Source organism: Somniosus microcephalus, chromosome 34 (assembly GCF_052327205.1).
Source record: "Somniosus microcephalus isolate GS21.2 chromosome 34, FLI_Smic_1.0, whole genome shotgun sequence".
In the NCBI taxonomy this organism is placed as follows: Eukaryota; Metazoa; Chordata; class Chondrichthyes; order Squaliformes; family Somniosidae; genus Somniosus; species Somniosus microcephalus.
Window position 1 is genome coordinate 7,565,195 of NC_141020.1, and position 15,619 is coordinate 7,580,813.

Below are 15,619 nucleotides of genomic sequence, written 5' to 3' on the forward strand. Positions count from 1 at the left end.
CAGAATATTTGGTGGTTGGGTATGGCAGGTGCAGGCTGTTACTGGGCATCCATGACTCCTCCCAGTGGCCCCGCCTCAGGGGGAGCGGAATATGGGTATAGGCCGCCCTCCCTCAGTGGCAACGTGCGTTCGGACGCCTCGTGCGCGTGTGGGACGGGGCCTCAGAGGCAGGGTGTCGTTAAGCCACTCTCATTCTCACAGCCTTTATTCTCCCCAGGGTCCCGACAGCCCCGCTTTGACCCCACTGCGTATGTGCAGGACAAGGATCGCAAACAGAAGGAGATGGACCAGAGAAAGTAAGTGACGTAAGAAAACTACTAGGCACTTGGTCTAAGCGTTAAACAAAGCTTTAATCAACTGTTTTACAACATGGAGATCTAGTTGTGTCCTTCACTAGTTCCTGTTAAGAATGTCCTGCGCAAGCTGGGCCCGTGCCCGAGTATTTATACTCTCCCTGGACAGCGCCACCCGCAGGCCGCTCAGTATTATTTCATAAGTCTTTCTTTCATGAATGACTGATTCATGTCAGTAAGTTTATTGAAAGGGGAGAATGCTGATTAAAAGCACTGTGGTTCATTAAGTGACGAGGGCCGTCTTTAAATAGCAGCTTGCAGACGGTCCTGGTGAGTGAGATCGCCTTTTACTGCTGTTCCTGCCTCCTACAGTGATGTAGATATCTGTTGGTTCTTTGGGCGCGATCTTGCCAGCCCTGGGGAGGCGAGTTTGGAGGCGGGACTGCTGGGAAAATGGTAGAATCTGGGGGGCGGGTGCCCATCCCGCCCCCGACTGCCTCCATGCCATAAAGCGGAATATAGGGAGTTAGGAGATAAATTAAAAAACAGGACCTCAAAGGTAGTAATCTCAGGATTGCTACCAGTGCCACGTGCTAGTCAGAGTAGAAACAGAAGGATACTTCAGATGAATACGTGGCTAGAGGAATGGTGCCAGGGGGAGGGATTCAAGTTCCTGGGACATTGGAACCGGTTCTGGGGGAGGTGGGACCAGTTCAAACCGGACGGTTTGCACCTGGGCAGGGCTGGAACCGATGTCCTAGGGGGAGTGTTTGCTAGTGCTGTGGGGGAGGGTTTAAACTAAAATGGCAGGGGGTTGGGAACCTGAGCAGGGAGACAGAGGAAAGGGAAACAAGGATAAAAGCAAAAGATAGGAAGGAGAAAAACAAAAGTGGCAGTCAGAGAAATCAACGGTTTAAATCAAACATGGCCACAGTAAATAATAATTCTAATAGGTCTAAGAGCGTTAAAAAAAACAAGCCTGAAGGCTTTGGGCTAGATTTTCAGTTGCTTGCGCCAGCAGTTAGCGCCTTAAGAGAAGTGATTTCCGGGCGCTATGCGTGTAGCGCCCGGGCGCAGCGCAGTTTGCGCCCCGCCCCAAATTAAGTTGCCCGTTAGCGCCGGCGCAAAGTTTAGCGCCCGCCCGGATGCGCGCGCAGAAAATGACGTCACATCCTCGTGCAACGCCCTTTGGCCGCCCCGATTGCAAACTTCAGTCGGACCGCCCCATTGTGCGGCGGGCGGCCGGAGCGTTTGGAAAAAGGAACGCAACACAACCAGCGCGGGCCCCGGGGGGCGCTAATTAAAGGGAACGTCCTCTCCAGTATAAAGGCCATCCATTATTTCAGAAAACAGTCTTGTGCAACGCATTTCTGGAGACACAACAAGGAGGATAGCTAACTGGTTTCAAGCAGCAAGAGCCAGGTATTTTTGGACTCAGGCAACAGCGCTGCAAGTGGCCATTTGGAAATTAGAGTGTTTGCCAGGATTTGATGGGGGTTGCATGGGGTGCCAACGCGGAGCTGCAGCTCCATGTCCGTAGGGCTCGCAGACGTATTGTGAGAGGGGCAGCCCTGGCTAGAGGCAGAGGGGGCTACAGGCGTCGGCCACGTAGGCCTTACCCAGTCAGGCTATACCGCCAGCAGCGCTCCTACCTAAACATGAGTGCCGCGCGATGTGTTAAAAGGCTCCGATTCCGGAAGGGGGTGATTGCAGAGATCTGCCACCTGCTTCGCCGAGATCTGCGGCCAAAGCTCAGGTGCAGGACGTCTCTGTCGGTGGAAGTGAAGGTGACAGTGGCATTGAACTTCTATGCCACCGGCTCCTTCCAATACGCTGCTGGGGACATAGCAAACATCTCCCAGTACGGCGCGCATCGCTGCATCCGCCAGGTGACCGAAGCACTGTTCAGAAGGAGAAGCCAATTCATCTCCTTCCCCATGGCCCTGGAGAGCCAGCATCAGCGCGCATTGGGATTTTCCAGACTCGGGGAATTCCCCTTGGTGCAGGGCGCCATTGACTGTACGCATGTGGCTTTGCGGGCCCCTCTGGAGCATGGCGAGCAGTATCGCAACAGGAAGGGCTACCATTCTCTGAATGTGCAGCTGGTCTGTGACCACAAGCAGCGCATCATGGCAGTCAATGCCAGCTTCCCAGGCAGCAGCCACGATGCCTTTATCCTGCGGCAGAGTACTGTGCATGACATGTTCCAGGCACAGCCTCCCCCAAGAGGATGGCTACTCGGGGACAAAGGCTATCCTTTGTGCACCTGGCTCATGACCCCGCTCCGCGCGCCCAGGACCGCTGCTGAAGAGGCCTACAACGAGAGCCATCAAACCACCCGCAACATCATCGAGCTAACTATTGGGGTCCTCAAGCAGCGGTTCCGCTGCCTTGATTGCTCCGGAGGAGCTCTCCAGTATTCGCCGGACCGGGTCTCCCAATTTGTGGTGGTTTGCTGCATGCTACACAACCTGGCTATCCGCAGGACTCAGGCACTGCCACCTGACGTTGGACCAGCACCTCAGGAGGAGCATGAGGAGGAGGAGGAGGAGCAGGAGTACGTTCCCAGGAGGGAGCGACCAGGGCCAAGGGCCGCACGACGCCACCTTATTACACGGTACTTCTAAGCCCCCTGTCAGGGAATGGCCAGGGGCCATGAGGGAAGATGAATGCAGCCGCTCCGCAAGCCCTCAGCCGGCGAAGCCAACAAACACTAAGAAGAACAACCATGGAGACTGCATGAATAAAGATAATTTTTTATTAAACAAAAATGAAAAGCCCTTCCCACATGAATCCCCAAAAACAATAAACGGGCCCCACAAAAAGCCCAACAAACGACTCACTCCCAAAAACTGGGGAGGAGCCACTCCACCTTTATTGAAACCGGGCCTCAACGTCGGCCTAACGCAAAAAAAAAGCCCTCCAAAAGCACAACCATGGGCAAAATAAAGATGGCCACCGCCATATTAAAGGAAAGCTGGCCACACCCTCTACTGAGTGGCCCGCGAGGGCGAGACCTTGGCCAGCATTTTGCCTCCCCTGCCCTGCCTGCTGCTCCTTCGCAAGCTCTGCCCAGTGGCTGCTGCGAGGCTGGGGGAAGGCGCCTGAGGCTCAGATGCCCTTCCGCCAGATGCCGCTGGGGGGCGGCCTACACGGCGTTTGGGCCTCGAGGGGCCGTCTCCTGAGTGGCGCGCCTGAGCCTGGCCACCATCAGCTGCAGCCGCTTGCCCTTGACGCCCCAGAGGGGGAATGGCGGCGACGGATGGTGCAATGTGGGCCAGCTGGCGTCTGGGATGCGCTGGCTGGTGCTGTGGCGCGGTGGCACTCGGCCGGGCCCGCACTGCAGGATCCGCAGCAATCAGCCGACGGCCGGCTTGCTGGGATGGTCCAGCGCGGCGCCTGCCCTGGCGATGCCTGCCTGAGACAGCGCGTGTGGCAGCAGTGAGTGGCCCTGTGGTCCTGGTGTGCGCGTGCATCACATCCGCCAGGGTCTTGACGGCATCAGTTAGCATGCGGCCAGTCGCGGCAGTTGCTGCCCCGAACTCGCGCACACTGGTCGCCAGCGACTCGATGGCCTCAGGCATGCGCCCCACCACGCTCATGAGCTCCGTGTGGCGCCGGTCCGAGTCGTCGGCCATCTGATCGAGCTTCCGCACCTCCTCCGAAGTGAAGGTGTCCGGACTGGAGTCGCGACTCTCCCGCTGGGGAGGAGGGGGCCGAACTAGGGGACCCTTGCCGCGTTGGTGACGGCGAGTGTGCCGAGCAGCAGCACTCCCCTCTGATCCTTCCCCCCTTTGGGGGGAAGGCCGCGGGCCACGCGCACGGCTGCTGGGTGGCTGGACGCCACTGGTCCCAGAAGCTGCATTGCCCTGCGACAGTTCCTCCAGGCACTCGTCCAGTGAGGAGGTGTCGAGCATTTCCTCCTCTCCTGCGGGACGTGACTGTTCCCCCGAAGGTCCGGCTTGCTCCTCCTCCTCCTCCTGGTTGGAGGTGCTGTCACTGGCAGCCTCAGGGTCCTGGTCGTCACCAGCTGAAAGCAGGAATGCACAAGAGTAGCTTCAGAGTGAGGAGACGGCGTCAGCGAGGGAGTTAGGACTGGTGGGATTCAGCGCATTGGTGGGACAGTGGCAAAGGAGGTAGCTCGGATGGGCCAGTGCGACGCGAGAGGGCCAAAAGGCGAGGTCCTTACCATTGCCGGGCAGTGGAGGGTCGGATACACCGCACGCTGTGGGGACAATCACACGTGCTCCCATGAGCACACACACGCGCTCCTCCAGCCGAGTGAGCTTCTGCAGCTTGGCGCGGCCACCCCTGGCACGGGCCTGGCGATTAAACGCTACTTTAGCCTGCAAGAGAAAGGACGGGCTGTAAGTGCGCAGTGAAGCCCTGATGTAGTGTGCACTGCCTCCCATGGTGGAATAGCTTGGACAGAGTGAAGCCCTGATGTAGTGAGCACTGCCTCCCATGGTGGAATAGCTTGGACAGAGTGAAGCCCTGATGTAGTGTGCACTGCCTCCCATGGTGGAATAGCTTGGACAGAGTGAAGCCCTGATGTAGTGTGCACTGCCTCCCATGGTGGAATAGCTTGGACAGAGTGAAGCCCTGATGTAGTGTGCACTGCCTCCCATGGTGGAATAGCTTGGACAGAGTGAAGCCCTGATGTAGTGTGCACTGCCTCCCATGGTGGAATAGCTTGGCCAAAGTGTAGAGTGCCGAATGGCCATTTGATGCTCATGACTGTCCCAATGCTGCTGGCTGAGGGCTGGCCAATAGGACTTTCAGGTCCCTTTGCCCATCATGTCAGGTGTACATGCAAGAATGAGGAGGAGACTGGAAAGGCTACTCACCCTCACAATCCTGGTCAGATCGTTGTACTTCTTACGGCATTGTGTGTGGGTCCTGGGGGCCTCGCCGGTGAACGTCACCCTCTGGGCGATCTGCTTCCAGGCTTTGGTGTAGTCGTGGTGGGTTGGATTCCTCCCACTGTCTGGAAACAAGATCTTGCGCCTCACCTCCAGAGCTGTGAGCATGATGTCCAGATCACCCTCTGAGAAGCGCAGGGCACGCTGACGGGCCTTCTCTGGCGTTGCCATGACTCCCTGGGGCTGAGCAGTAGTGTTGAGGCCTCTTTGCAAGGCTGCAGTGTGCAGGGCGTGGCAGCAGACCAATTCGTCCCTTCCCCCTTTAAGAGCTGGTCGGCACCACGGGGTCTGCTGTCAGTGCAAAAATGACCGCACCCGTGCTGCGCCCCGCCTGGGCGCTATCCCTCTGGACCGCCGGCTTAGCGCCTAAAGAGAGTAGTGGAACGCCTCTTTTAGCGCTCCACCAACCTCTTAGGGCGAAGCCACTGAATTCCCGGCAACGGGGCGCTACTTTGGGGCGGGCGCTAAGGTTAGCGCCCCAAAACTGCCTATACTGAAAATCTAGCCCTTTGTGTCTTAATGCGAGGAGCATTTGTAATAAGGTGGATGAATTGGCTGCGCAAATAGAAGTAAACAAATACGATTTGGTTGGGATTACGGAAACGTGGCTCAAGGAAGGCCAGGACTGGGAACTCAACATCCAGGGGTATTCGATATTCAGGAAAGATAGGCAAAAAGGAAAGGGAGGTGGGGTAGCATTACTGGTTAAAGAAGGGATTAACACAATTGTAATGAAGGATATTCGCTCTGACGAGGTGGAATCTGTATGGGTAGAATTGAGAAATACTAAGGGGGAAAAAAACGTTAGTGGGAGTGGTTTATAGACCTCCAAATAGTAAGGCGGAGGTTGGGGATGGCATTAAAAGGGAAATTAAAGAAGTGTGCAGTAAGGGCACAGCAGTCATCATGGGTGACTTTATTCTACATATAGATTGGGCCAACCAAATGAGTAACAATACTGTGGAGGAGGAATTCCTGGAGTGTTTACGGGATGGTTTCCTGGACCAATATGTCGAGGAACCAACCAGAGATCAGGCCATCTTAGACTGGGTATTATGTAACGAGAAAGGATTCATTAGCAATCTTGTTGTACGAGGCCCCTTGGGTCGGAGCGATCATAATATGATCGAATTCTTCATTAAGATGGAGAATGAAGTAGTTGACTCGGAGACTAGGGTCCTCAATTTAAATAAAGGAAACTACGATGGTCTGAGGAGCGAGTTGGGTAGGATTGATTGGGGAATGGCACTCAAAGGGTTGACGGTGGATAGGCAATGGCAAACATTCAAAGACCAAATGGATGAACTACAGAATTTGTTCATCCCAGTTTGGCATAAAAATAAAACAAAAAAGGTGACCCAACCGTGGCTAACAAGGGAAATTAGGGATAGCATAAGGTCCAAGGAGAGGGCATATAAATTGGCCAGAAAAAGTAATAATCCTGAGGATTGGGAGCAGTTTAGGATTCAACAAAGGACAAAGGGATTAATTAAGAAAGGGAAAATAGAATATGAGAGTAAGCTTGCAGGGAACATAAAAACTGACTGTAAAAGCTTTTATAGATATGTGAAGAGAAAAAGATTGGTGAAGTCAAGCGTAGGTCCCTTGCAGTCAGAATCGGGGGAATTTATAATGGGGAACAAAGAAATGGCAGACCAACTAAATACATATTTTGGTTCTGTCTTCACAAAGGAGGACACAAATAACCTCCCAGAGATGCCGGGGAACATAGGGTCTGATGAAAGGGTGGAACTGAAAGAAATCAGTATTTGTAGGGAAATGGTGTTAGGAAAATTGATGGGACTGAAGGCCGATAAATCCCCAGGGCCTGATAATCTACATCCCAGGGTACTTAAAGAAGTGGCCCTAGAAATAGTAGATGCATTGCTGGTCATCTTCCAGAACTCGATAGACTCTGGAACGGTACCCATGGATTGGCGGGTAGCTAATGTTACCCCACTATTCAAAAAAGGTGGTAGAGAAAAGGCGGGGAATTATAGACCGGTAAGCTTGACATCGGTAGTGGGGAAAATGCTAGAGTCCATTATAAAAGATGTAATAGCAGAGCACTTGGAAAGCAGTGACTGGATCGGACAAAGTCAACATGGATTTACAAAAGGTAAATCATGCTTGACTAATCTACTGGAATTTTTTGAGGATGCAACTGGTAAAATAGATAAGGGAGAACCAGTGGATGTGGTGTATTTGGACTTTCAGAAGGCTTTCGATACGGTCCCGCATAAGGATTAGTGTGCAAAATTAAGGCACATGGGATTGGAGCCAAGGTATTGACTTGGATAGAGAACTGGTTGGCAGACAGAAAGCAAAGAGTTGGAATAAACGGGTCGTTTTCCGAGTGGCAGGCAGTGACTAGTGGGGTACAGCAAGGATTGGTCATAGGACCCCAATATAAATGATCTGGACGAGGGAATTGGATGTAATATCTCCAAATTTGCAGACGACACAAAGCTGGGTGGGAGGGTATGCTGTGAGGAGGATGTCGTGAAACTCCAGTACGATTTGGACAGGTTGGGTGATTGGGCAGAAACATGGCAAATGCACTATAATGTGGATAAATGTGAGGTTATCCACTTTGGTGGCAAAAACAGGAAGGCAGATTATTATTTGAATGGCAATAGATTGGGAGAAGGGGAAGCACAAAGAGACCTGGGTGTTCTTGTGCACCAGTCGCTGAAGGTAAGCATGCAGGTGCAGCAGGCGGTTAAGAAGGCAAATGGTATGTTGGCCTTCGTAGCAAGAGGGTTCGAGTACAAGAACAAGGATGTCTTGCTGCAGTTGTACAGGGCCTTGGTGAGACCACACCTTGAGTATTGTGTGCAGTTTTGGTCGCCTTACCTGAGGAAGGACGTTCTTGCCATGGAAGGAGTGCAGCGAAGATTCACCAGGCTGATACCTAGGATGGCAGGAATGACGTACGAGGAGAGATTGTGTCGATTGGGCTTATACTCACTGGAGTTTAGAAGATTGAGAGGGGATCTCATCGAAACCTATAAAATTCTGTCAGGCCTGGACAGACTAGATGCAGGAAGGATGTTTCTGATGGCCGGGGAGTCCAGAACCAGTGGTCATAGTCTAAGGATAAGGGGTAAGCCATTTAGGACTGAAATGAGGAGGAATTTCTTCACCCAGAGAGTGGTGAACCTGTGGAATTCTCTGCCACAGAGGTCGGTGGAGGCCAGTTCATTAAGTATGTTCAAGAAAGAGTTGGATATATTTCTTAAGGCTAAAGGGATCAAGGGATATGGGGAGAAGGCAGGGACAGGGTACTGAATTTGGATGATCAGCCATGATCTCATCGAATGGCAGAGCAGGCTCGAAGGGCCGAATGGCCTACTCCTGCTCCTATCTTCTATGTTTCTATGTTTCCCAGGAGGCGGGTAGCCGACCTGCGCCGGGTCCCGTCTCCTGGAGGCGGCAAGGGGATTACAGCCACTTAACTGCCTGTTAACAGATAGGTGAGTGGAAAGTGATAGAAAATATTTACTTACCTTTGTTTCTTCCTGCAGGCTTCAACAGTTGGGGATGCGGAGAGTCTCGCACCTCACCAGCAGAGATGACAGGTGGCTGCTACATTCTCCGATGCAACATCCATCTAATTTCTGCTAAAGAGGTTTGATGAGGCCATGAATTCAAGAACTCATCAAACAACAGAGAACGTCAGTGTTTGACAGCTTCACAGAGCTGTCAAACGATGACAATTCATCTGTCAAAAATTTTCGACAGATGAAACGTCATACGCTGACGTTCTCTGTAACCGGCTTCCCCTTAATTGGCCTGCTAAGCCCGCTGGGCAAGGTCAAGGGAAAATAGCGTGAGCTGACCACAAGTCGATGGAGGTGGGACTAAAACCTAACAAGCAGCAGTCCCACCTCCAACGCGCCCCCATTGACAAAATCGACCCCTTCTGTGTTGTAGCTTTGTGAATCTTCACGGCCAGCTGGGCTGGCTCTGGTCTCTTGCACGGTGCCTGGGCCATGTGGGGAACGTTAGCCCCGGGACTAAACCTTAACCTTGGATTCTCGGAATATTTCTTATTCGCTGAGGCCTCCCGCCGTTGTTCCGATCGACTGGCTGCTCCCCTCCCCTCCGCAATCCCCAGGGGGCTACAGTAATTAAAGTCCGTTTGATATTGGCCCCAAATTGTAAAAAATCAACTGCATACTTCCTGTCACAGAAGCAAAAGAAAGAAAGACTTGTGTTTCTACAGCGCTTTTCACGATTTCAGGACGTCCCAAAGCGCTTTACACCCAGTGAAGTCTAGTCACTGTTGTAATGTAGGAAACGCAGCAGCCAATTGCGCACAGCAAGCTCCCACAAACAGCAATGTTAAATGACCAAATAATCTGTTTTAATGATGTTGGTTGAGGGATAAATACTGGCCCCTGCTCTTCTTCGAAATAGTGGCCATGGAGTCTTTTACATCCACCTGAGAGAGCAGACGGGGCCTCGGTTTAACGTCTCATCCGAAAGACGGCACCTCCGACAGTGCGGCACTCCCTCAGCACTGCACTGGGAGTGTCAGCCTAGATTTTCTGCTCAGGTCCCTGGAGTGGGACTTGAACCCACGACCTTCAGACTCTGAGGCAAGCATGCTGAGCCACGGCTGAGGCCTATGCTGTATTATTACACTGACGCTGATGTTTGCCACGACGGATCTCTCTTGCGCAGCTCGAGAAAGATCAACCGGAACATGAGCTGCCTGACCAGCGATGAGCGTGGCAGACCGAAATCCCGACACTGTTCCCGTGAAGGCATCGCAGGGAAGATGCAAGTGGGCAGTCGAAGCCGCACCCGGAGCTCGTCAGGTAGGGGTCGAGGGGGGGTGGTGGTCTTGAGAAGCAGATGAGGGTGGGCCACGTGCTTAGATCACGTGCTGAGGGCCAGCCTGCGATCTGTGCACCGGGCAGAATGTCAGGAGATTTTCCTATTGCCAACTTAGTCAAAGCAAGGCTAAAAGAGTTGGGACGCTACACTTTAGAGAAGCGTAGACTTGGGGGTGATCTGATCTGAGGTTTATAAGACGATGAAGGGGATAGATTGTGTTCCAGTTGACAGTTTGATCTAATTAAACAGGTTAGGGAGGACCAGGGGTCACAATTCTAAGTTGTATAAGGCCAGATCTCGGTTCGATGTCAGGAGGTGGTTCTTCTCCCAGAGAATAGTGGACCTCCGGAACAGGCTGCCGCCTCGTGCGGTGGACACTGATTGGCTGAATTCCTTCCAGCGAGAGCTGAACCTGATTCTGGCTGGGGCGGAGATCACATGATCTCTTACAGAAGAAACATAGAAGATAGGAGCAGGAGTAGGCCATTCGGCCCCTCGAGCCTGCTCCGCCATTCAATGAGATCATGGCTGATCATCCAAACTCAGTACCCTGTCTCTGCCTTCTCCCCGTATCCCTTGATCCCTTTAGCCTTAAGAAATATATCCAACTCCTTCTTGAATATATTTAATGATAATAAGGGAGGCACTGCAGGAAATTCAGGGCCAGAACGATCTCCCGGACTAGTTTCGATCTTCTAGATGGGAATTTCCCAGATTTCACCCCCCCCCCCACCCCCCGCCAAATCGAATGGGCTTTTTAGCTGGGTTTTTTTTTGCCTCTCCCAGGAGATCACATGGTTTGGGGTGGGGTGGGGCGGGGCGTGTATATATTGGCCCAGTAATTCCGTTCCACACACGTGAGTACGGTCGGGGTACTCACGCGTCTGGCCGGAGGAAATGCTGGTTTTCAGCATGCACAGCGCATGCGGAGAAAACCGGCATTTCCTGTCCTCTGAACGAAGGGGTTCAGAGGCACAGCGCGTGCGACTGCACAGGCAGCGCGTGCGCAGTGAACTTCGTCGATTTCATTCATGGATTCAGTGAGGTTAAGTCCTTACAACTTACACATGAAAAAAGCATGTGTAAAGTTGCTCCAGAGGCTGCGGAGGAAGATATATTTTATCGTGGAGCTTCTGAAAGGCAATATTTTTGTTTGGGAAAGGGAGGAAAGTTATTTTAAGAAATGATGAGGTAAGTTTTAAAGTTTAATTTTTTTTTTTTTTAAACGGGTTTTCAGTACTGTAGGTAGAAGGAGCAATTGTGGCTGTGTGAATTGAATTTGCTGTGTTTATTAAATGTGAAAATGACTGTTCTAAAATGAGTAATGTAACATTTCCAACATTTTTAAGAAAGAAACTTTTCATCAGTAATATATTCTTTTAAGTAATTATGTATGTATGTCCGTATATATTCCTTTACGTATATGTATATATTCCTTTACTTATGTGTATGAATGTATGTATTTAATTATGATTTTCCAATAAGTTACTTTCTCTGAAAGTCATAATTAAATACATACATTCATACACATAAGTAAAGGAATATATACATTACATACATATACGCAAAGGAATATATACAGACATACATACATAATTACTTAAAAGAATATATTACTGATGAAAAGTTTCTTTCTTAAAAATGTTGGAGTCATTTTCACATTTAATAAACACAGCAAATTCAATTCACATAGCCACAATTGCTCCTTCTACCTACAGTACTGAAAACCCGTTTTAAAAAACAAAAATAAACTTTAAAACTTACCTCAGCGTTTCTTAAAATAACTTTCCTCCCTTTCCCAAACAAAAATATTGCCTTTCAGAAGCTCCACGATAAAATATATCTTCCTCCGCAGCCTCTGGAGCAACTGTACTCATGCTTTTTTCATGTGTAAGTTGTAAGGACTTAACCTCACTGAAAGCATGAATGAAACCGGCGAATTTTACTGCGCACGCGCTGCCTGTGCAGTCGCACGCATTCTGCCTCTGAACCCCTTCGTTCAGAGGACAGGAAATGCCGGTTTTCCCCGCATGCGCTGTGCATGCTGAAAACCGGCATTTCCTCCAGCCAGACGCATGAGTACCCCGACCGTACTCACGCGTTTGGAACGGAATTACTGGGCCAACATTTTACATGTCAATAAAATGAAAAATTTAACAATTGCACGATTTGTCCCCTCGCATCTACGACTGAGGGTCCAAGGAGGTGCATTGCGCAAGAGGTCATCGTCGTACGTATCCTCACACTGTTCCCTTTCGGGAACTGTATGAAGCGGTGGAAGGATTTCTGGCCACGTTAACGCTCCTTCCGTGACCATAACCATCTTCATACCAGCCATTAGGGTGGTTAGTCCTATGGCGTGAGGGTTTTACGGGCTCCCACAACCCATCTGAGGTGGGGGGGGGGGGGGGGCCACCCACACGCGCGGACGCAAGTATCCCGCTGGATGTCCACCCAGAATTTATAGTTGGAGCTCCGACTCCACTTGCCGGGACTGTCTGGAGCGGGGTTCGAAACCCTACTCCTTCTGGCCCAGCGGCGGGGATGCTTACCGCTACGCAAAAGGCCCACTCCGCGCAAAAGGTGACACCCATACGTTTCCTGCGCCTTTTCCCTCCCCATGACTGGAGCCCTATGCTGCCACTTGAAAGACCAAGCTATCATCTGTCCTTTTCGCAGCGCCTTTGACTTCTCATTACCAATGATGAGCAGGCGCTGCGCCTCCACCTCGTTGAGGAGATTGCTGAGGTCATCATCAGTTCAATTGTGAGTTCTTTTAATGCCGTGAATTGTGCTCATTCCAGCCATTTCACGTTGCTAATCGGAGTGGGCCTTTGGCGTAGCGGTAGGATCCCCGCCGCTGGGCCAGACGGGGTAGGGTTTCGAACCCCGCTCCAGACAGTCCCGGCAAGTGGAGTCGGAGCTCCGGCTCTAAATTCTGGGTTGACATCCACTGGGATATTTGCGTCCGTGGGTGTGGGTGGCCCCCCCTCCTCGTATAGCTTGTGGGAGCCCGTTAAACCCTCCCGCCATAGGACTAACCACCCTAATGGCTGGTTCAAAGATGGTTACGGTCACGGAATGAGCGTTAATCACGGCCATAAATCCTTCCACCACTTCATACAGTTCCCCAAAGGGAACAGTGTGAAGACACGTACGACGACGACGTTGCTAAATAAATAAATGGAATGAAAAAAATTCTTTCAGGGCTTTTAAAAGTCTTTAAATTGCTTTAATTCTGTTTAAAACTACTTCAGATTCTTCAAAATAATGTAAACGTTTTTAAAAGTTTATAAAAGTTACCAAAAGCTTCATAAAAATACCAAAAACCTATTTGAAATGCTGCTCGCCATGTAAAAACGCTTTGCAGCTTGTGAGAAACATTGGGGGCGTGTCCTATTAAACTGAGACCTCAAGGGGCGTGTCTCAGTTGCACTGCGCGCTACAGGCTTCGCGCTGGCTGCACTCCTGGGCGGTGTGACGTCAGACGCTGCCCGGGATTCTTCTGTTTGAAAAAGGAATTCCAGGCGTCCCTGGAGGTGAACGGCAGGCGTGTCGGGTAAGTGCAGATCGGGGGCTTGCACGCGCGGCAAGCCCCCGACCCGAATTTCTGCCCCATTGTGATGCACGAGGTGTCGTAATTGTGCGGGACAGGCTGGACGGACCAGAGGGTCTTTACCGCTCCGTCATTGGTCGTATGTTTGTAAACTCTAGGAGGTTTTTAAATTCAGGGGGACTGAGTTGATCTGAATTTGTTAGTTATTGCGGCTTTCATGAAAGGGGGGAGACTTGAGAAATCACTTTCTTCCCCGCCTCGTCCCGCCCCTCCCAACTCCCATCTGACGGAGTGTCTCTCTTTTTTAATATAAGGTGGACTGGCCGTCTCAAACTAATCAATAGCGCAATAAGAATAAAATGAAAACCACATTATACAATCGACAGTAGAGAAGGGTGAGAACTCTGTCAGGGGTATAGGAATCTGCTGAATCAGATTGAATTAGAGATGCAAATAGACGTTAAACACAACACGAGGATCGTTGCCTGACCAACCTGCTTGGAGGGGCCCTTAAAGGGGCCACGCATGTGCGGTATTTTTGAATGGGCCGCGCAGCCCCTTAAAGTTCTGACGAAGGGTTTCGACCTGAAACGTTGACTCCGTTTCTCTCTCCGCGGATGTTGCCCTGGCCTGCTGAGTTTTTCCAGCGTTTTCTGTTGTTGTTTCGGATTTCCAGCATCCGCAGTATTTTGCTATCGAACCTGCTTGGAGCTCTGACGTTTCCAATGCGCATAAATTATTCGGATTCCAAACTGATCGGCAGCTCGTCAAAGGTGCTGATGACCCTAAAATACGCAGAGCAGCAGGGATAGAGGATGCAGGAAACCGTCTACGAGGAAAGGTTAGAGAGCGCCGATGGAAGGGAGGCACCTGGTGGAAGTAGATGAAATATTAATAATTGATATAAAGTAAACCCAGAATATTGCTTCAAAACTACAAAGGAGGGGCCAGCGATGTTCCCTTTAAGCAGCCGGCTCACTGAGATTTTAAATCGGAAAAACTGCACGTGCCTGGTATTTTTGAATGGGCCGCGCAGCCCCTTAAAGGAGCCATGCATGTGCGCTATTTTTGATGGGCCGCGCAGCCCCTTAAAGGGGCCACGCACCCCCAAAAAAAATTATTGGGGACCAGTAATCTGCCAGATCTTGTGTTTTTTTTGGGTGGGCTGGGGTGTTTACCTAGCCTCCCGATCAGTGGAAAGGTAGAGAGTGATTGTCGTCTTGTAGTCAGTGTGAGGATAACCCTCGGGGTGCGTATATGCGAAGGGGGTTGTGCCTTCGGGGTCCGTATGATGGGAGAGGTTGTCCCCTCGGGGTCTGTCGAGCTACGGGGTGGGTTCTCCCTATGTTCACTGGGATGTTACTCACCTCATTGCATCTCCTCTTCTGCAGCGGAAATTCTCCAAAACAGATTTTCCTCCGCAAGCTCGGTCAGTGATTTTGATGACAGCGGAGCGCCTGCCAAATCCAGGTAAATATTTGACTCGAGGTTGCCACTGGGTATGTTTACGGAGTTGGAACCAGTAGTATAGAATAGGAAAACTTGCGTTTCGATGTTGTCTGATGTGTTGCTTGTGTGATGTTCTTGATTCACCTCCCAGTGACTGATGACCAGCGGCACTTCACCCGGTGTCGTGCAGCTCGAAGCACTCTCCAAACACACTGCGCGTTTGGAGAATTGTACTGCGCCGTGGTTTTTTTCTCTAGTTTAAGTGGGTATAGTACACAGGTTTCCCACGCCCATTACTTTTCTTCAAACCCTAGTGACGACAGTGCAAGGTCTGAATAAAAGCTCTGCTTGTGGTACCTCAGACTAATAGAGCGCCTCAACCTGGGGAAAGAACAGGGGAGTGGGACTAATTGGATAGCTCTTTCAAAGAGTACAGGGCACGATGGGCTGAATGGCCTCCTTTTTGTGTTGTGTGATTGTGTGTGCCTTGTGTCAAGTTCCATGTTTGTATAGTCAGCTGGCTGGGCCGGATTCATTTGACAGCTCCGTATACT

The 15,619-nt window shown here is 51.0% G+C and overlaps 1 protein-coding gene across 2 annotated transcripts in view; it reads left to right on the top strand.

Moving 5' to 3' along the window:
- The window catches only part of ccdc61 (coiled-coil domain containing 61), a 38,763-nt gene that overhangs the window by 14,314 nt on the left and 8,830 nt on the right, over positions 1-15,619 (top strand). For both annotated transcript variants that reach the window (XM_085973309.1, XM_085973310.1), the window contains exons 9-11: positions 218-296; positions 9,905-10,041; positions 15,008-15,086. In XM_085973309.1, coding sequence (XP_085829435.1) covers positions 218-296; positions 9,905-10,041; positions 15,008-15,086 — 295 coding nt within the window. The remainder of the gene's footprint in view (positions 1-217; positions 297-9,904; positions 10,042-15,007; positions 15,087-15,619) is intronic.